This window comes from Phodopus roborovskii, unplaced genomic scaffold, assembly GCF_943737965.1.
Source record: "Phodopus roborovskii unplaced genomic scaffold, PHOROB, whole genome shotgun sequence".
Lineage (NCBI taxonomy): Eukaryota > Metazoa > Chordata > Mammalia > Rodentia > Cricetidae > Phodopus > Phodopus roborovskii.
The window spans coordinates 56,896,459-56,916,953 of record NW_026126511.1 but is presented as its reverse complement, the minus strand read 5'-3'; the positions used below and the strand labels follow the sequence as shown (position 1 = coordinate 56,916,953).

At 46.6% G+C, this 20,495-nt stretch overlaps 2 protein-coding genes across 4 annotated transcripts; one reads left to right on the top strand and one right to left on the bottom strand.

Annotated features, from left to right (window-relative positions):
• Nucleotides 1-139: 139 nt before the first annotated feature.
• Nucleotides 140-6,627, bottom strand: Tm9sf1 (transmembrane 9 superfamily member 1). Of its 2 annotated transcripts, none has more exons than XM_051195650.1 (6): nt 6,462-6,627; nt 5,676-6,037; nt 4,120-4,741; nt 3,686-3,871; nt 1,877-2,150; nt 140-793 (listed from the first exon to the last, which is right to left on the bottom strand). In XM_051195650.1, exons 2-6 carry the CDS (start codon nt 6,018-6,020, stop codon nt 400-402), a joined length of 1,821 nt encoding a protein of 606 aa, XP_051051607.1. In that variant the 5' UTR covers nt 6,021-6,037; nt 6,462-6,627; the 3' UTR covers nt 140-399. The 2 variants fall into 2 exon arrangements, with proteins under 2 accessions (XP_051051607.1, XP_051051606.1); XM_051195649.1 differs by lacking the exon at nt 6,462-6,627 and adding an exon at nt 6,261-6,451.
• A 7,143-nt stretch (nt 6,628-13,770) lies between these two features.
• Tssk4 (testis specific serine kinase 4) lies at nt 13,771-16,701 on the top strand. Of its 2 annotated transcripts, none has more exons than XM_051195664.1 (4): nt 13,771-14,527; nt 14,887-15,101; nt 15,642-16,011; nt 16,428-16,701. In XM_051195664.1, the coding sequence occupies exons 1-4, from the start codon at nt 14,303-14,305 to the stop codon at nt 16,608-16,610; spliced, it is 993 nt and encodes a 330-aa protein (XP_051051621.1). In that variant the 5' UTR covers nt 13,771-14,302; the 3' UTR covers nt 16,611-16,701. The 2 variants fall into 2 exon arrangements, with proteins under 2 accessions (XP_051051621.1, XP_051051620.1); XM_051195663.1 differs by having other exon boundaries at nt 13,772-14,527; nt 15,612-16,011.
• Nucleotides 16,702-20,495: the final 3,794 nt, after the last annotated feature.

The window sequence follows — 20,495 nt, the reverse complement described above, 5'->3', positions numbered from 1 at the left end:
GGCAACGTGGGTTCCCCACGCCGATAGTTCCCAAGGGTCCAGAGTTTGTGCGGCAGTAGCGGACTGTTTTTTCAAAGGAACTGCACTGACAACAGGTCTTGGGGTTCTGTAACTAGACCAAAACCTCCCAACTACAGGATCCTTTTTCTTAATAAATTTTATTTAATTTGTAAAAAGAAAAAAATCAGGACCAAAATGTAAGGCAACTTAAAAAGTTCAAATATATATTCCTTATATCATAGGGATTTTTAATTTCCAGGTCCTCTCTAAAGAAGGGAGGTCCAAGGGGCAGAGGGGAAGGAAGGCCACAATGCCATCACACAATTCAGTCAGAAGCTATCGAGTGGAATCAATGGGGCATGATGAAAGCATGAGAGCAGTAGTTCTGTCACTCAGAGCTCAGTCCATCTTGAGGTTAACATAGATATAACGGATGAACTTTAAGGAAGAAAAAAAGGAGATGGTGCCCAGCATGAGGAAGAAGACATAGCCAGTCAGTAAAGAGTAGCCAAAGAACTCTACTGTCTGTACTGCCCCTGACATGTTGGAGCGCCGAGCATAGTAGAAAACGGAATAGAGGAAGATGAACAGTCCAGTGGAGCCGACGCTCAGCACGGATCGCCACCACCAGCGGTAATCTTCCCCTGACAACTGGAAGTAGGTGAGTGCAATTGAGATGCAAGCCCCCACACTCAGCAGGATGGCGAAGACGAAGAAGAGGATGCCATACAGAGTGTACTGCTCTCGACCCCAGACCGTGGCAAAGATGTAGTACAGCTCCACAGAGATGGCACTGTGAAGAGAAGAGAGGGCACGGCATTAAAGCGCTTCCAACACCAACCCGAGCCGAGTCCAACTCACCCACACCTGCCTATATTGCAGTCACTAAGGAAATCAAGGCTCCCTGGAGATTCCTTTGCCTGTGTTCTTATTTCGTGAACTTCTTCCCTGACAGGCATCTATCTACACTACTACAATTTGGGAGGCTGAGGCAGGAGGACTGCCAAATTCAAAGTCAGTCTGGGCTACAGAGCAAGGTCAAAGTCAGCCTGGAAAACTTAGTGAGACTGTCTCAAAACAGAAGATTAAAAAAGCGTTGGGATATCACTCAGTGGTAGAGTGCTTGCCAAATAATGCATGAGGCATTACATACACTCCAGTAGTACAAAAAGGGAGTAAGAAAGAAAAAGGAAAAAGAGCAGATACTGTATTTCATTTATTTTCGGTTGTATTGTTTAAAAGGTACATAGCAGCTGGGCAGTGGTGGCACACTTAATCCCAGCACTGCAGAGGCAGGCAGATCTCTGTGAGTTCAAGGCCAGCCTGGTCTACAGAGTGAGTTCCAGGACAGGCTCCAAAGCTACACAGAGAAACCCTGTCTCGAAAAACCAAAAACCAAACAAAACAAGAAGGTATGTAATGAACCGAATGAATAAGTTTTACATGCTTGTAAACATTAAAGGGAAAGCAGGTCCTACAGGCAGTGACACAAGGGTTAAAGCCATCTGATTGCTCTGTCTGTTTGCTGAGTAGGAGAGCTTCACAAGTGAAACAGTCATATCTGAACCAGCGGAAGCGCATTCCTGATTAGCGCTAGGAGACACCATTTAATGAGCTCTCCATGAACTGGGGATTGTTACTGGGTTATGGTATTGAGGAAGTGGCAGAAGGAAAAGCTAAATCAAACACCGACAGTGGCAAGATGTGGTAACACTTCTATAATTCAAGCACCTAAGGCAAAATTGTACATTTTAAGCCAGCCTCATAAGACTGTCTCCAAAAACAAACAAATAAATAAACAAACAAACAAAAGTGTTTACAACCAAACCAAACTAAAACCCCCAAGAGCGATGGCCGTGGTATGAAGTGAGGATACCTGAAAGGCAAGAAGCCACCGACAGTCATGTGGATGACAGCAGACTTGTACCAGGGTTGCGGTGGGATCTCCCTGGCGATATTCTTGGTCCGACAGGGGGCATCAAAGGGACTGGCGTTGTTCTTCCCGAAGATGCCCCCGATGACAGTGAGAGGAAAGCCTACCAGTAGCCATACTGTGAGAAGCAGCAGGATGGTTGTGGCTGGTAGAGCCTGTGTCGAACCATTGGCCCAATGCACTGAGTTCACCACACTCCACGTCAGGAAGAAAGGCACTGCAGGGAGGAGGGTCAGCAGTAGGAGCAACATCCCTGTGACACCCCACTCTGACTGGACCTAAAGGGGAGAGGGATGAAGTAGCCTGCCACTTACAGGGCCCAACTATGCTCCCAGATGTCCAGAGTTGATTGAGTTCACCTCTACCCTTTTACAGCTCACTGTTCCTTGTTCTTTATTTTTTGAACACCCTCTTTCCCTACCCAATGCCATCAAGAATCAAGACAGTTGCTTTATCATGGTTTGAGAGTGGGAATTCCTAGCAAAAAAACAGTCCTTTGGGTTAAGGATCTGTTCTCAGGTGGCATACACCTTTATTCCCAACACTCCAAAGGCAGAGGCCAGCCTAGTCTACAAAGAGAGTTCCAGGACAGTCAGGGCTATTACACCGAGAAACCCCATCTTGCCCATCTTGGTGGGGGTGGGAAGCAGGGCGGATCTGGCTTGAAGGCTACAAAAACCTACCTCCAAAATAAAAGGAGTATTAGAAAATAAAGCTGGGCATTGGTGGTGCATGCCTTTAGTCCCAGCACTTGGGAAGCAGAGGCAGGTGGATCTCTGTGAGTTCAAAGCCAGCCTGGTCTACAGAGAGAGTTCCAGGACAGGCTCCAAAGCAATACAGAGAAATCCTGTCTTGAAAAACCAAAAATAAATAAATAAACTTAAGGATGCTACTTAAGGGAGTTGAAAAAATGGTTCAATCAGTAAAGCCCTTTCCCCCAAAAGCATGAAGACCCCAGTTGGATTCCCCAGCATCCACATTTAGAACAAACAACAAAAACATGTCAGATGTGGTGGCTACAGCTCATGACCCCAGTACAAGGAAGGCAAAGATAGGATTTTTAGGGTTTGATGAACATCTACTCTAGCCAATTCAATGAGACCCTGGTTCCAAAAGCAAGTTGAACTCCTGAGGAAGATACCTCTGCCTTCCCGGTACACACAAGTTCACAACACCCACACAAGTACACACACACCACATTACTTAAGCATGTCTGAGGAACTGATGGCTCAGTTGGTAAAACGCTTTTCACGAAGGCCTCATTCGGTTCAATCCCAAGGTCCCACATGAAATAAGCTAGGCAGTGGCTCATGCTGGTTTTTTGTTTTGTTTTGTTGTTGCTGTTGTTTTAGACAGAGTCTATTCAGCCCTGACTGTCCTGGAACTCTGTGGGCCAGGCTGCCCTTGCATCCAGCCTCCTGAGTGCCAGGATTAAAGGAGTGCCACCATTACCCAGCAAGAGAGATTCTTTCTGATTAATAGCACTTGTTGTTCTTACTGAGGGCTTGGGTTCGGTTCCCAGAACCCACATGGTAGCTCACAACCATCTATAACTCCAGTTCCAGGGGATCAGACACCTTCATGTGGCTTCCATGGCATTGTATACATGTGTTATACATGCAGGCAAAATAGTCATATACATAAATATTTTTAAAAATCCTCCCTATATCCCCTGCACTGACTAGCCCAGGACCCATGAAATGCCCTTAGTCCCTCGTCGAGGCAGACCCATCACAAAGGGGAAGTTCTCACCAGAGAAGAGACTGGTGGTGAGAATGATGTTCCACACCCAACGCTCGCCTCCAATCTGCCGGTAGAAGTGGCTTGACACATAGCCAGAGATGCAGCAGGTCAGAGCATACAACAAGATGGCTGCTGAGTTAATGGCTCCATGACGGTGCACATTGAACATGCCCAGCAATGCCATGACGATAATGCCTACGGGGTAGTAGTAGAAAACTCGTTAGGTCTCACCTAACGAGTGTCAGAGAAATCATTCCCCTTAACCCAGATCCAGAGCCTCGTGTGATAACATTTCCCTAGTTCTGCTGTCAGGAAAACCCAAACACTACCTCACGAGGGCTACCAATTCCCTTAGGTTTTTCTCTCACCTTGAATAGAAGGATCCACTGAACTCTTATAATAACCTATATACTACCCTTTGAGAGCAATTCATATCACCTCACCAGTGCCAAGGGCCAGGAACTGGGCGCCCACACCAAGCACAGCACAGAGCAGACCACGGTATGGAGGGAAGCGGAAGACATCTGTATGGATAATTTTCCAGCCATTATCACCCTGGTCAAAGTCATCACTAGAGCCTCCAGAGCTGGTCTCTTCATCTAGATTGTACCGAGCCAGGTCATTTCGAAGCACACGCATTAGAATAACAGCCACAAAACCCACCAGTAAGAACACAAGCACCATGGAGTTGATGATGGACAACCAATGGATTTCCAATGTTCGAGGAAAGAAACCACCATCATCACCACGGCGCCTGTCACTCCGACGCTCCACTGAAGTTTCAGACCAGCGCACACTGTAAGTGTGAGTAAGGCCTAGGAATTCATCAGATCGTAACCCATCCAAGCTGTGGGGCTTGACATCCCGAACTGAAACATTGGCAAATATAATTCGATCTCCATGGAATTCTAGGTGGAAGTCCAAATGTGTCCAGAGGCCTATCTTGTGGCTATGTGGCAGGAAGCCACTCTCTTCCATGTAGCCCACAAAACCACGGATTGGCAAGTCATCTACCACAAATTCAAAGTAATACAATTCCTCAATGGCCTGTCGCAACTGTTCCACCTACAAAGAACAAGCCAGGGGTCAGTACAAAGCCTTTCACAAAGCCTTTCAGAGTTAGCACAGTGTTTCTCAAACCTGGCTCATGTTTTGGGCTGTGTTGTAGGGAGATGCTGATCTGTGCACTACAGAATTCAGCATCTTTGAGGTCTACTCACTACACACCAATAGTACCAATGAATTATGACAATAAAAAACATCTCCAAAGCCAGGCATAAGATAGAACATCCCTGTTCTCCCAGCACTTAGAAGGTTCATCTTGGAGTTGAACAAATACAAAAACCTCAAATGTCTCTAAACATTGTCAAAGTCACTAAGGGAACAAGAGTGTCTTCCACTGAGACTCCCTGACTGATTCTGGTATACTGCTTCCCAAAAATGAGCAAGTATAATTTTGAAGGGATAAAGTCTCAGAAAAATAAGTGGGGCAAAGTTTAAAAAAAAAATACTGGAATTGATTAAGAAGTGCTAGGGTTTGCTAAACAAAAAAAGGGAAAAGTTAGAAAGTAAAGGCGCTGAGAAAGAGCCAAAAGAATGTATGAAAGGCCAGCAGGAAGTAGTTTGGAAAGAACGACGCCCAAATTCCCAAATATTGTGTATAAATGTTTGTTTTCATTTAATTGGACTTTGTTATATAAAATTAAATAAAAAATACTCTATATGCATAAAAAAAAAGAATGTATGAAAGGAAAGAGAATTACACAGCCGTCTTAAGTAGGACCTATTCCTGACAGTTTTGAATGAGGAGCCCTGGGTTCTAGTATTAATTAGTTCTGCATCTCAGTATCCATGTAACCTTGAAAAGTCAGTTCTGAACATCTAAGCAAGTACACTAGGTTGTGGTTCATTCCAAACAGTTTCTGTAGTAAATAAATGCAAGTCTGTGCAGGGGGGCAGAGAGGGGGGCGTGAAGTGGTAACTAATGTGGAGAGCTGACCTGTGCAGAACTGAGCTGCATATGGCACAGAATTTTCTTCTCCACATTCTCCCGAAAGCGGATCTGGTACAAAGATTCGGCCATTCGGTCCCCATCCAGCACTTCACCCAAACTAAGACTTTTGTGACGGATCTTCTCAGGACAGCAGACTGGAAGCTGATAGTAGTGGTAAGTTTCCTGCGGGTTATGGTAGGGTCCCACTTTGTTGACATACAGAATGACAGGGTCGCCGGGCTTGTAGTGTGTCACTCCTTCCACCCCTGGCCCATGGCCTGTGCCCAACAACAGTATGAGGACTGGCAAACACTGGCAGCTCCAACTTCGAGGGTGCCCTAGGACTGTCATCTTTAAGGCAGCAGGACCTGTTGGGAGGAATCCCGTGGTTACAGAAACCAGGTATCAAATCGTGGCGCCCGGGGTCTGGTTTGTCAAGTGCCCATTGGCTCCACCTCCTCCCATTGGCCTCCCGAACCCCACGCCACACAACTACTACCCCAAAGACAGGGGGCTCGATAGTACTCCCGACCCGGGGTTCACGCCTCTCGCAGGCCTCCCCCACCCGGGGCCTCTGCTGCGCGCGCCAACCCGTTTCTATGGTAACGCCCGGCGGGCTCGCTGCTCCGGCAGAGGCACCGGCCGCAGCCTCGGGGTCCTCACTGCGAGCTACCGGCTGGCCAAAGAGGCGCCAGCGGCCTCACAGGCCCCCGTAGCTGCCCTTGGGCTTCTGCCGGGGTTCGCAGACAGCGGCGCCGGAGCAGTAGGCTTGCCGAGGACCTGACGACGGACCTCCTTGGGGCTGTCCGTCTCTGTGCCTGATCGCCGCGGCTGCGGCCACGCCACCGGCGTCCACTCTCGGCTCGCTCAAATGCTCCCCAGACAGCTGTGGCTCGCTTGCCGTCGGGACCCGCTACGGACTCCACGAAGCTCGCTCCCCGAGCCCGCGGGCGATGCAAGCGTCCTTCCCGGCGAGCAGCACCGCGGCCCGGACACGTCAGTCTTACCACTTCCGCCCTCGCCGTGATGCTCGAGAGGGGACCTCCTCTCCGTGATGCTCGAGCGCGCCTTGCGAGCGGCTTCCCACGGAGGAGGCTCGTGCGAGCCGGGCTGCCTGCCCCAGGCTAGAGAGAGACGGCCGGGGAGTGGGGGCGCGGGCGGCCGGAGGCGGGACCTGCTGCCCCTACCTGGGCGGGGCGAGGTTTCACGCCACGTTCCCATGCCAGGGTGCTGTGGCCTCAACACCTTGGTAAATAAAGGTGTGCTTCCAAGGCTTTCCGGCGGCACTGACCCGCTCACTGTCAGCGACAAGTTTGCGGGAGCTGAGTGAAGTGCACTTGCAGTTTGCCATTTCACCCCGCAAGTTGGAAGGGTTGACAGGGCAGGGTTTTTTGTTTTGTTTTTCTATGTAGCCCGGGCTGTCTTGGAACTCACTCTGCTGGCCTCGAAATAGGAGATCCACTTGCCTCTCTGCCTCCGCAGTGCTGGGACTGAAGGCGTGCGACTACCGCTCGGCTGACAGGACTGGTTTTAATCGGAGGTAGGTTTTTAATTTTTTGACCCCAGGAGTCTCGGCTGGCCTCGAGATTTTTCTTCCTCTGCCTTCGGGGTTTCTAGGCACGCACCTCCACACCCAGCTTCCATCATTTTGTTCCTGTGTATGTCTGTGTGGGGCGTTTGTCCTTCCCCCTATAATTTTGCAGTTTATTTTGGAAAATGTTTCCTTCTGTCTGGCCCAGCTATGCTGAAGGAGTTCTTGCCCTGTAGGATTCCCGCTGAGCAGTGACTCACTGGGCAGTGTGGGAGCAAAATGAGAGGAGGCTTACAAAGCTCCAGAGGAAGCAAGTACTAAAGGAAATCACAAGCAGCCGTTCTCCTACCCATTCCTACGACTGCCCTTTTTCTGATCCACCCATCATCCTGAGGGGTGAGAGTCTAGGAAGCTGGGATTGAGTCTGACACAATGGCTTTTGTTTTGGACTTTTTGCTCCTCTCGAGACACTTGCTATATTTCCCAGTCTGGCCTTGAACTCCAGTTGAAACAATAGTCCTGCCTCAGCTTCGAGTGTGTGTGCATTCGAGTGCCCAAGGAGGCCAGAAAAGGATGTTGATTCCCTTACAGCTTGCGTTACAAGTGGTTTCGTGTTGTTGGATGTGGGTGTAGGGAACGAGAACTCAGGTCCTCAGAAAGAGCAAGCACCAAACACTTTTAACCACTGAGCCGTCTCTCCATTGCGTTGTTTTTCTAAAAAGCTCCAATTCTTATGTACAATGTCATTTAACCATGACAATGAAGTAGAAAACAGCTTAACATTAGGTCTTACAGAGCCATATCCTAATACTTCTCCAGGGCTAGTAACTTTCTGGAATACTGTTCTGGTTCAGATAGAAATCTTGGGTATCATTGCTTAAACCTGTAAGCCTCCTATTCTCCCTGTGAAGACTGCTACTTTGACATTCTCTGTTTATCTGACGAGAGAGCTCCCTTGAACGTACAGATAAGTTTTCATGTCTTTGCCATACTTCCTCCAGGTTTGTTTATATCACTTTATCTCCATGTTTTTCATGTGTCTCCTTTGTAATTTTGAACTTTCAAAGACTAATTTATCTCTTTTTATTTTTAGAACTTAATACTGTTCTTGTATGTACTGGGCAGTTTAATACATGTTCCCTGAACTGTTGTGGAATATTATTATTATTTAGGTTTTTTTTTTTTTTTTTTTTTTTTTTTTTTTGAGACAGGCTTTCTCTGTATCTCTAGCTGTCCAGCTCACTCTGTAGACCAGGCTGGCCTTCAACTCACAGAGATCCACCTTCCTCAGCCTCCCTGAGTGCTGGGATTAAAGGCGTGCACCACCATCACTCAGCTGTGGAATAACTAGGAAAAGATGTGTTAAGATGTGTTGCATTTGTTTTAACTGCAGAGTATTACTTTAGCCTTCTAAAGATGTGTTAATTGTAAGGATGTGTTTAACTATGAGAAGATGTGTTGCATCTGTTTCACCTTGCCTGCCTAAGGCATATACATGATTGATCTAATAAAATGCTGAACAACCAGTAGAGAATAAACCTATACTCCAGAGAAAAGAGAAGAATGAGAGAAGGAGGAAGAGAAAGTGAGGGAGATGCCTGGGGCAGGAGGCTAGGCAGATGCCAACCATCCACCTAGCCATAGAGAAGCAATGAAAGTAAGATATACAGAAGGAAGGTAATAAGCTCCCAGGTGAACAGTAGATAAAAAGAAACAGGTTAAGTTAAAAGAACTAACCAGAAATGTGTCTAAGCTAGGCCAAGTATTCAAAACTAATAATAAGTCTCTGTGTCATAATTTGGGAACTGGTTGGTGGCCCAAAAGAGAAAGTTTGGTACATTAAACAAATTAGTTTGCCTTATATTCATGATGAGAGAAGGGATTATTACCAAATTACCTGTCCCAGGCCAGGTGATAAGTAGCTACAATGAGTCTGTCCAGTCAGCCAGCTACCAAATAACAACCCAGAGACTTATTATGAAAGCTCAGTCTGTAGCTTAGGCTTGTTCCTAACTAGCTCTTATAACTTAAATTAACCCATTTATTTTAATCTAAATTCTGTTGCATGGCTCATTACCTCATTTCCATACTACCCATGCTGCTTCCTCCTAGTCTAGCTGGTGACTCTACCTTTCCAGAGACCTCTCTGTCCTCAGAAGTCCTGCCTAACCTCTTCCTAGCTATTGGCTATTCAGCTTTTTATTACAATAGTCACAGCAGTACATTTCCACAGTGTATAAATATGCCATAACAAGCAGTAATAAGCAGAACTGGGTGCATCTCCTTAGTATGGTGTACTCCGAGTAATTCTTTATCTTACTGGTTGTAAGGCAGAATTTCAGTGCTAGCAGGGTCGCACTCAGCAGGTAGGACTTGATAAGTCACCTATGATGTAATTATTTTGGAAGAGGTTGAGGTTTAATGAGAGGCCCTATCTCAAAACAAACAAACACCCAATGAATGAAACGCCCCACATTATCTCTGGCATTCAGACTTTTGGTTCCCAATTGGTGGCATTGTTTGGGGAGGTTTGGGAATTGTGGCCCTGTTGGAGAATGCCACTAGGGGAAGCCTTTGAGAGGCTGCTTGGATTCCTGCTTGCAGTTCAAGACATGACCCTCTGGAACTATATTGTGAATAAACTTTTTTCTGTAAGTTGCCTTGGTCATGGTGTTTTATCACAACACTAAAAAATACAAAAGTAGAAGTCACCCACCTTCTCTGACATCTACATGTGAACCCTTACATACATGACAGATACACAACACATGAAGAAAAGAACAGCAGTCCTTTTGCTTGGGCCTCATGAGTGCTCAGAGTGTAGGCATGTGCTAGTCACACCCAAGTCTGACCCACTAAATTTCTAAGAACTCTGAATACTCCTTCTGCCTGTGCTGGCAGTTTTATGTAAACTTGACATCAGCTAGAGTCGTTTGGGAAGAAGGAACCTCAGTTGAGAAAGTGCCTATGGTGCATTTTCTTGATTGATGGAGAAGAGCCCACTCATTGTGGGTGCTGGGGTGATGGTCCTGGGTTCGAGAAGAAAGTAGGCTGAACAAGTCATGGGGAGCAAGCCAGTAAGCAGCTTCCCTTCGTGGCTCCAAAGCAGTTTCTTCTAGGTTGCCCCCTTGAGTTTTTCTCTGAGTACTCTGGATTATGAATCACAAGCTGTAAAGTGAAATAAAACCATTCCTCCCAAGTTCCTTGGGGCTGTGCTATTTTATCACAGCAATAGAAACCCTAAGGTACTGACTTTTTCCGCTCTGTCATTCTCCTAAACTTGTTCTTCCTTTCAATTGAGACTTGCAACCCATCTTTCAGTGTCTTTGGTTTGGTTTCTAGTTTCCTTCTCTATATAATTTAGAGTTCACATTCCATCACTTCTGCCACATTATTTTTTAGTTTGTTTGTTGTTTTCAAGGCACAGTTTCTGTGTAGCCCTGGCTGTCCTGGAACTTGCTCTGTAGACCAGGCTGGCCTCAAACTCAGAGATCCACCACCCTCTGCCTCCCCAGTACTAGGTCTAAAAGCGTCCATCTCCACTTCCTGGCATGAGTTCTTTTTAAAAATAATTTATTTTATGTGCTTTGGTATGAAGGTGTCAGATTCCTGGGTACTGGAGTAACAGACAGGTGTGAGCTGCCATGTAGGTGCTGAGAATTGAACCCAGATCCTCTGGAAGAGCAGTCAGTGCTCTTAACTACTGAGCCATCTCTCCAGCCCCAAGTTCTTGATTCTTGATAGTTCATTGCAGCTACGGAGTAAAACTATAACTTTGGATAAAATCAGTGTTCAAGATGCTAAAAGAATCTGAACACTGAATGTTTCTATAAATTGTGTGTTCAAAACTCTGCCTCTAAGTCCTGCCTTGTGAATTTGCTCATTGTCCAAACTACCTCCTGTCCAGTCTTTATATGCCCTTGTTCTCAAACACTGGATATGAATGTATGAGTGTGTGGAGTGTATGGAGGAGGCTATCTCACTGGAACTTGGAGCTAACTGATGTTTGCCAGGTGAGCTCCAGTGGTGTCCCTGCTTATGCTTTCCTAGCCCTGAGGTCACAAGTGCACACCCGCTCTTACATGGATGCCAGGAATCGGATCCAGGGCTTGATGCTTATGCAGCAAGTACTCTACTGACTGGGGATTTCTCCAGCCCCATCTTCTCACACATCTACTATCACTGACTGTTCTGTTAACCTGTAAAGCAGGTGATATAAGATAAGCAATCATGGCCACTTGTATCGGTGTGTGCGTATAATCCCAGTACTTGGGACTCTAAAACAGTAGGATGATGAGATTGAGTCCAGCTAAGACTAAAGGGAGACATTCAAAATTAAGAAATCCTAAAAAGAAAAGCCAGAATTTGCCAGGAAAAAGAAAAAGAGCTGGGTGGTAGCAAATGCCCTTAATTCCAGCACTCAGGAGGCAGAGGCAGGCAGATCTCAGTAAGTTTGAGGCCAGCCTGGTCTACAGAGTGAGTTCTAGGACAGCCAGGGCTACACAGAGAAACCCTGTTTCAAAATTAAAAATGCCTTGGCCCTGAGAATCCAGAGACAGTAAGTTGTCTTAGTTAATTTATGTGTTTGTCTGCTTGAGTTTGTGTGCCCCATATTTGTACAGGAGTCTGTGGGAATCGGGTTACCTGGGACTGAGTCACAAGTGTGAGCTACCGTGTGGGTGCTAGGGAACCAAGCAGCCAGCACTCTTCATCCCCGAGCCATCTCTCCAGCCTCAACTATTTTAAACAGAAATAAAAATCAGAGCTAGGCCAGACCCATGCTTTTAGTCCCAGCACTTGGGAGGCAGAGGCAGGTGGATTTCTATGAGTATGAGGCAAGCCTGGTCTACAGAGCAAGTTCCAGGACAGGCTCCAAAGCCACAGAGACACCCTGTCTCAAAAAACCAAAAAACCAAAAAAAAAAAAAAAAAAAAAAAAACACCCAAAAACCCAGAGCCAGGTAGTGGTGGGGACAAACGCAAACACCTTTATTCCCAGCACTCTGGAGGCAGAGGCAGGCACATCTATGAGTTTGAGGTCAGCCTGGTTTATAAATTGAGCTCCAGGACACCCAGGGCTACACAGAGAAACCCTATTAAAAAAAAAAAAAATCAGCTCCAAAGCAATACAGAGAAACCCTGTCTCAATAATAATAATAATAATAATAATCAGATGTATGAGGTTAGGGAGATGGCTCCATGGGTAAGATGCTTTCCTCTGCCTGCATAAAGACCTGAGTTCAAAATGCTAGTAGCTATGCAAAAAACTGCAAATGCTTATAAAATTTGCATGTAATTGGTGACAGAGTTAAGTGGATCCAAAGGATGGCCAGGCACACTAGCCAAAAGGTCAAGCTTCCAGTTTATTAACAAACTCTGTCTCAAGGCTATAAGGAAAAGTACTAGAAAGATAGCCAGTGTCCTACTCTGGCTTTTGCATGCATGAACACGTGTCCCTCACATACATGCTCGAACTAGAGGGGGGCAGAAGGCTTGCAAGAGACTAGGTAGCTGTGCTAAGCAGGAATGTCAGTGGGCACACAAATGTGAATGCATTACTGTATGGGTAATTTCGTGTGCAAGATTGTGCACCTATGTTCACTAGATGCCCTCTGTCCCTCGCTGCATTGGTCTGAAGCTTGCATCTCTGGAGCAGGCTGGAAGTCAGCAAGCCATAGTGATCCTCTTGTGCCCACCTTATTCAGTGCTGGGGCTGCACTTGCCTTTGTTTGTTTGTTTTTCAAGACAGGGTTTCTCTGTCTATCTCTAGCTGTCCTAGAACTCACTTTGTAGGCCAGGGTGGCCTCAAACTCACAGAGATCCACCTGGCACATGGATTTTTTGTAGATGTTGGGCATGAACTTCATGTTTGCAGAGTAAATGATCTTAACTCCCTAGCCATCTCTCTAGAACCTTCAAGTGCATTAAGAATAAGAAAAAAATTTTTCCTTTGAATTTTTTCAAGACAAGGTTTCTCTGTAGCTTTGTAGCCTTTCCTGGAACTCGCTCTGTAGATCAGGCTGGCCTAGAACTCACCGAGATCTGCCTGTCTCTGCCTCCCAAGTGCTGGGATTAAAGGTGTGAGACACTGCCACCACCACCACCACCGTAGGCTAGGAATGAGAAATTTAGGTTAAGGAGATAGGGTGTAGGCTCCAAGGCAGATGGTGCTGCCATGGTATTTTGATGTCTACATTCAGGACAACATGGAAGTCTGAGAGGAGGAAGTAGTTCAGTTTTGGATATGAGTTTGAGGTGCAGAGAGAAGACATATTCCTGATATTTAGTGAGCAAATGTGCACTATCTTGAGCTCCAATAAGTATCTGGGACAGAACTGACACAAGGAGCCATAGTATAAATGTGGTAACTGAAGCCTTGGGAGTGTGTGAGATCCATAAGGGAGGACATGAAGGTCTGAGGAGATCAGGCTTGTGACAGAATGTTGGGGATGTGATTAAAGGATAAACAGATGCAGGGGCTGGGAAGGTGTGGGTTGTCGGTAGAGTGCTGGCCTAGCATAAGAAGGCCCTGGGTTTAATCAGCAGTGAAAACAGAACACTGAAAGGTAGGAAATGATGCTAGAAAACAAGGATATTGCTGATTATGTAAAGCAAGAATGCAGCTCAAGACTGAATTCTTAGAATACACTTCAATACCTTGCAGTCCTGTATACACACTTTTCTCATGCTGGACCCTAGTATTTCTGCATATTATCTAGCACAGGGCACATAGTAAAATAAAGGGACCATAGGGGATGCTCACCAGATTGTATAAAGTGCCTTTTCTAGTGAATATGTTCTGAACTGCACTTTATTTCAAGCTTTATGGCCAATGATGAAAAAAGGGATGTATGGAACTTGGGACCTTGGAAGTTCTGTAACTAAGACATGGAAGTAACAACAGCTAGCCAAGACAAAAAGAATGTTCCTTTCTTTCCCCTTCCAAGTTCTTAGTGAAGGGCCAAGCCCAGGATCCCAGACTTGTATGATTGGTAAACATTAGGAGACTAACTTCACTTTGGTACCTTCCCTTCAGTGGCTCAAGGTGGCTTCTCAGTAGACAGGTTTCTAAGTAGCAGAGCTCCCTGCTACGCAACATCATCATGGGGAAGGGAGATACCTCGGAAACAGCATCAGTTACCCCAGCCTATCGCTCTGTCATGGAGGAGTATGGTTATGAAGTGGGCAAGGTCATTGGCCATGGCTCCTATGGAACTGTATATGAGGCTTATTACACAAAGCAGAAGGTCATGGTGGCTGTCAAGATCATCTCAAAGAAGAAAGCCTCTGATGACTATCTTAACAAGTTCCTACCACGTGAGATACAGGTCAGAAAGGGATCTGAAAGAGGGAACTGAGGCTTATTGACAAACTACTTGAGGTATCTTAGGGGTATAACTATAGAAAGGGGTGGATCCAGAAACCTCCAAACCAGAACTGAAAGTCTTAAGTAGGAAAATCCTGTAATAAATACACACACACACACACACACACACACACACACACCCTCTTTCCTATGCACAACTATCCAGCCACTATCCATCCCCTGCCAAGTTAAAATGCAAAATGGAATTTACCCAGACACCAGCTGATTCTGTTGCAGCGTTGTAAGTAGCAATGGGAGAGTAGAGGAAGGCCAGCACAGCCAGAATTGGCCAGGTTTGATGGTTCCCTCTTTTGGGATCAGGTAATGAAAGTCTTACGGCACAAGTACCTCATCAACTTCTATCAGGCCATTGAGACCACATCCCGAGTATACATCATTTTGGAGCTGGCTCAGGGTGGTGATGTCCTCGAATGGATCCAACGATATGGAGCCTGCTCTGAGACCCTTGCTGGCAAGTGGTTCTCTCAGATGGCCTTGGGCATCGCCTACCTGCACAGCAAGGGCATCGTGCATCGGTGAGGATAGTCACCAGACTGGGCTTTGGGATCTCATAGGGGTTTTATGCATATTGCCCATTTTCTGCTCTTTTCTCTTGACATCTCTCAATACCTAGGTCCATTTGTTCACCATATTGTAATCATCTGGTCAAGGACACTTGTATCCACTGTGTGGAGCACTTTTTACACAATGGTGAACTAGTGGTCCTCAGGTACCATCCTCTCTTCCTTTTGGGCTCTGTTCACAACTCCATGGCTTTGCTTTTTTTTTTTTTTTTTTTTTTTTTTTTTTTTTCCTTTGAGATGGGATTTCTCTATGTAGCTCTGGCTGAACTGGAACTCTATCAACTCGGAGATCCGCCTGCCTCTGTCTCCCTCCCCAGTGCTGGGATTAAAGGCGTGCACCACCAACCACTGCTGGCCCCTCTGTACTTCTCAGATGTCTCTCTCCCACCTCTCCTGCCCTCAGCTCTAGTCTTTGACCACTCTCCTTTCAGCTCCCGGTCTAACACTAAGCCCTCTCCTCAGCCTGACCCCCAGCCTTTCTGCTGCTGGTAGGGACTTAAAGTTGGAGAACCTGTTGCTGGACAAGCGGGAGAATGTGAAGATATCGGACTTTGGCTTCGCCAAGATGGTGATGATGCCTTCTAGCCAGCCTGTGTGTAGTAGCCCTTCTTACCGCCAAATGAGCTGCCTTTCCCACCTCAGCCAGACCTACTGTGGCAGCTTTGCTTATGCCTGCCCAGAGATCTTGCTGGGCTTGCCCTACAACCCTTTCCTGTCTGACACCTGGAGCATGGGCGTCATCCTCTACACTCTAGTGGTTGCACATCTGCCCTTCGATGACACCAATCTCAAGAAGCTGCTGAGAGAGACCCAGAAGGAGGTCATGTTCCCAGCTAATCTCGAAGTTTCTCAGGAGTGCAAGGTGCTGGCTCCCCCAGGAGGGCTGAGGCCTTAGGGATGACCCATGGGGAGGGAAAGTAAATACCAAATTTAGACCTCCTGCCTCCCATCCTCCTAGGGGGCCACTTTTCTGTGCTAGAGCCATTTCTAGTCCCTACCCAAAATGATGGGGAGGACTTAAGAGGGCTAACCACTGAGTGTCAAACCTTAAACATGGTTGATAATTAGGTTCCAGCATTGATCCCTTTAGGGCAGAAGGGATCATGCAAAGAGCTCTTCTCTTTTCTTTTAGGGTTCCAGCATAAAAACAGGGCCCCAGACCCTTTCACCAGAGTAGTGTGATGGGCTATCCTGTTTCTTTCTTAGGTCCAGCTGCTCACTGCCTGTGTGGCCCAAGCGGGGCACGCTCAGCCAAGCCCTCTCTCTCCCCTGCCCTAGAACCTGATCTTCCAGATGCTACGCCAAGCTACCAAGCGTGCCACCATCCTGGATGTCCTCAAGGACCCCTGGGTGCTCAAGTTCCAGCCTGAGCAACCCACGAATGAAATCAAGCTGCTTGAGGCCATGTGTCAGCCCACCAGCACCACTAATCGTCTCAAACCCTTGGAAGTCACAGTTTGAAAATGGCTGAGGTGGGGGGGCTAAGGAGAAAAGGAGGAGGGTCTGAGGGGAAAATCTTTTACATAAAAATAAACCTAATTAGTTTCATCAAGTAGAGTCAGAGACATTCTTTCCTCAAGAGAGTCTTGATGGAGAACATACTGAGGGCGGATTTCTGCCCAAAGCCTGGAACCTGTACTTTTGACACATGTGCCAGTTAATGAAATTGGCTTGGGGAAGCTTTACTGTGCCGACTGAGTTTGTGGCTCTTATTTCACGTTTTTGTTCTAGCAGCAGATGGGACAAGGAGGGAAAAGCCCTGGTTGTTCTGCCCAGTTACAGTTCAAAGTGATAGCATCCTTCTTTCTGTTTTGTGTTTGGAAGGAGAAGTTGACAGAGGAGCGGAGGGCCTGTCTCTGACACTCAACCTGCCTGCTGACGTGACCCACAAAAACATTAGGGCGCGCTTGCTGTCTGGGTGCACTTTCCCTCCGGTATCACTGTAGCCACCAATGAGGGAAAGCCAGGGACCCAGGGCTCCTAGATACTGAAGTAACACGAGTTCAAGCCAAGGCTTGTGAACTGTGAGTTCTGGATGAAGGAAAGCTACTTGCCCTTGCAGAAGAAAAATGAGGCTTTCTTGTTGGAGGCACGACTGAGCGACAAAGCAATGAGAAAGGCTCAGGTTGGCTTCTCATGACCTGATTTCCTCTCTTCTCTCTCCGCCCCCTCTCCTTCAGTACCCTAAAACGCCCTCTGAAGCTCAGACTGGCTTCAAACTCATGACCCTTGTGCTTCAGCCTCCAGAGTACTGGGATTACAGGCTGGCTGTTTTTTATCTTTGAGAGACACAGGGTATATTCCTGCAATTTCTTAACTTTAGACACTAGGCAACTCCATGACAAATCAAATGGAAAGGTAAAACTGCCCAGAATGCAGTCTGGGTTATTGGAAATAGCCATTTGTTTTCTCAACTCCCCTTCCCTAGTCATTAGTTTTCACTACTTAAAACAAGGCTCTGAGAACAGGAGGAGGATCTCAGGTATAGATAAGGCATGCAGACACTAGGGATCCATACCCAGTTTTACTGGGGACAAAAAGCAGTCTTTAATGCAAAAAAAAAAAAAAAAAAAAAAAAAAAAGGAGCCCAGAGTCACACTGCCAGTGCAGCAGGAAACCCAAAGCTGTGCTCCTACAGCTAGCTCTCAGGGTTTTGCCCTTAAGAACAGCAGCAGGAAGACAACCCAAACTCTCAGGCAGGATACCCAGCCTTCCAATTGCTTTAGTGCTTCTTTGTTTTCATCCTTTTGGGGGGAGGGTACCCAGAAAAGAGAAGTATTCAAGCTTTGGAACCTCCAGCCAGTTCCTGCTCTGACACCCACAGCCTGTGGAATTGTCTCTCCAGAGAACAAAACCATCTAAAACTAAAGATGTGCTTCTTCTGCTTGATGATGCACATTCCCACACCGAGGGAAAGACAAACAACCAAGCCTATCACTCGGATTTGTGTCCCTTCTTGAGGATGCACAACTTGCTGAGTGGAGCACAGGCTGGATTCTGGGTTTCAGTCCCCAGTCCCTTTCAGTCAGTGGCTATAATGAGCCAGCAATCCATATAACTGAAGCAGCAGCTTCTTCTGCCTGGATCCTTTGTGACTAGGCAGATGATACAGATGGAGGTTCTTCCTCCCTATTGCCCATACTTAACAGCCCGAGTTAGTTCCTCTTGCTCCAGCTCCTCTAGATCTTGCAGCAATTCATTCTGGACGCAGGATGACAAGACTGGTCAAGACAAAGAAAGCAACCAGTCCCCAAAGAGACCACCTTTGAAGTTCCCTCCCAACGTTGTTCCAAGAGCCTCTCTAGCTCCTTCTGAGCAGTGCAGTGCTTTCCCCAATATTCTCTGACCTCTGAGTCCAGTCACCTCATCCACACCATCTGTAAACCCACAGGGTGAGGAAGGACATCTGACATCTGCTGGGACAGCTCCTGTTGTTCTGTGACGTCAGCCAGCAGTTCTTCTACCTTGCCAATGTCACTAAGACACACTGCCAAGGAATCAGGTGGCACCCTCCTTCCAGCGACATCCCCAAGCCCCTAACCACCATTGGCTTTCTCACCTCACACAATGAAGCCATTTGTCATATGGCCTCACACTGGGTTTTACACTTCCATTCCAAAGACTTTAAAAGTGAATGGAATGAATTTTTCTCACCTACAATGCCCTGGCCAGCAAAAGGATCTTTCATGAAGAAAGCAAGGAGATAGTCTAATCTTCAAAAGCATGAGAAGCTTTAGAAATCAAAAGTAAGGGCTGGAGAGAAGGCTCAGTTAAGAGGACACAAGTTTGGTTCCCAGCACCCACATGAGCTTGAGGCAGCTCACAAGTGCCTGTTAACTCCAGCTCAGGGGGATCCAATATCTTCCTCTGATTTCTGTGGATACCCCAAACACACTGTAAATGTACATTTACACTCATAAACAAAAACCCTCAGAAGACAGTCAGGCACATCTCTGTCAGTTTGAGGTTGGACTCATCTACATAGGAAGGTCTAGGTCAGCCAGGGCTACATAGTCCCTGTCTTGAAAGTAAACAATCTCTCTCCCTCCTCTCTCTCTCTCACACGCACACCAAACAAAACCAAACCAAAAGAAAGTCTTGTATAGGACCCAGTGGGTCCCAACACTCACATCTGACAACTCAAAACCACCTGTTACTCCAGTCCAGGGGATCGAATACCCTCTCCTGGTCTCTGTGGGTATCTGCACTCATGTGCACATATCCTCCCCCCACACACAATGAATATGTATACGATTTTAAAAACAAGTTCAAAGTATTGGCACAACCACCTTCCCTAGTGCCTGGCCCCTTATTCTCCACCCCCCATATCCACATATCCTGGCAGACTTCCTTCGTGCCTTGGGTACAAAGCACTTGTGCACTGATGGTGGCATTCTCAATGGCCTCTGGCCGAACCTCCAGGGTGGATACTAGCCATCAGTTTGTGCCAGCTTCTGTTCTCACCTTTTCTTTCTCCACAAAGCCCGCAGGGTGTCTGACCCAGCCCACATCCTGAACTTCAGAGTCAGGAGCACCAGGGGGACACCCCTAGCAGCCCCTTTTCTCCATGACTTTGCTTATTCTTGGTCCCATGCTTTTTGGCTGTTTGTAGATTCCTGTTTAACCTTGTACTCCAGAAACTCCTGTTTGATCAGAATTTCTTCTGTCCCCTTCAGTTTCTATATTGCTTCAAGAGTTAGACTCCTCTTTTCCCTCAAGAGCCCAATGGAGCAGCCCTATATTGTGTGAAGGAAAGTATTAGCCACCATCAGTGAATACACAATATATGCTAGGCATTTCCGGGACCACTCATCTTTAAATGAGTCTCTACAATCAATGTATCAGTATCACTTGGCAAATAAGAAAACAAGCACAGAGATGTAAATGATTTTTGTCTAAAGTCATAACTAGTAGATTGAGTAGAATAAGTAGTAATCAAAACATTGTGCTGGGTATGGTGGAACACACATATAATCCCAGCATTTGGGAGGCTGAGGCAGGACTACTGCAAGCTTGAGGCTAGCCTGAACTACACATGAGTTCAGGTCAGCCAAGGATATATAAAGCAAGACCCTGTCCCAAAAGATCAAACGTACAAAGTAAAAGGAGCAACCAGACTGCAGAGCCCATGCCGCTCTGCTCTTCTGAGGCTCATTTCAAGTCACATTTTATGACCATTGTCCCAAGTGCTGTCTCAGGAGATGATGTCAAAGGCCCTGCCGTGCATGCCGTAACTAGAAGAATTACAAAGGACTGGGGTGCAAGGAAGAGAACGTAACTTCGATTTCTTCCTCCATCTTCTAGATCTGAGCGCTAACCCTTGCAAATAAAAGCCTAGTGGCCTCT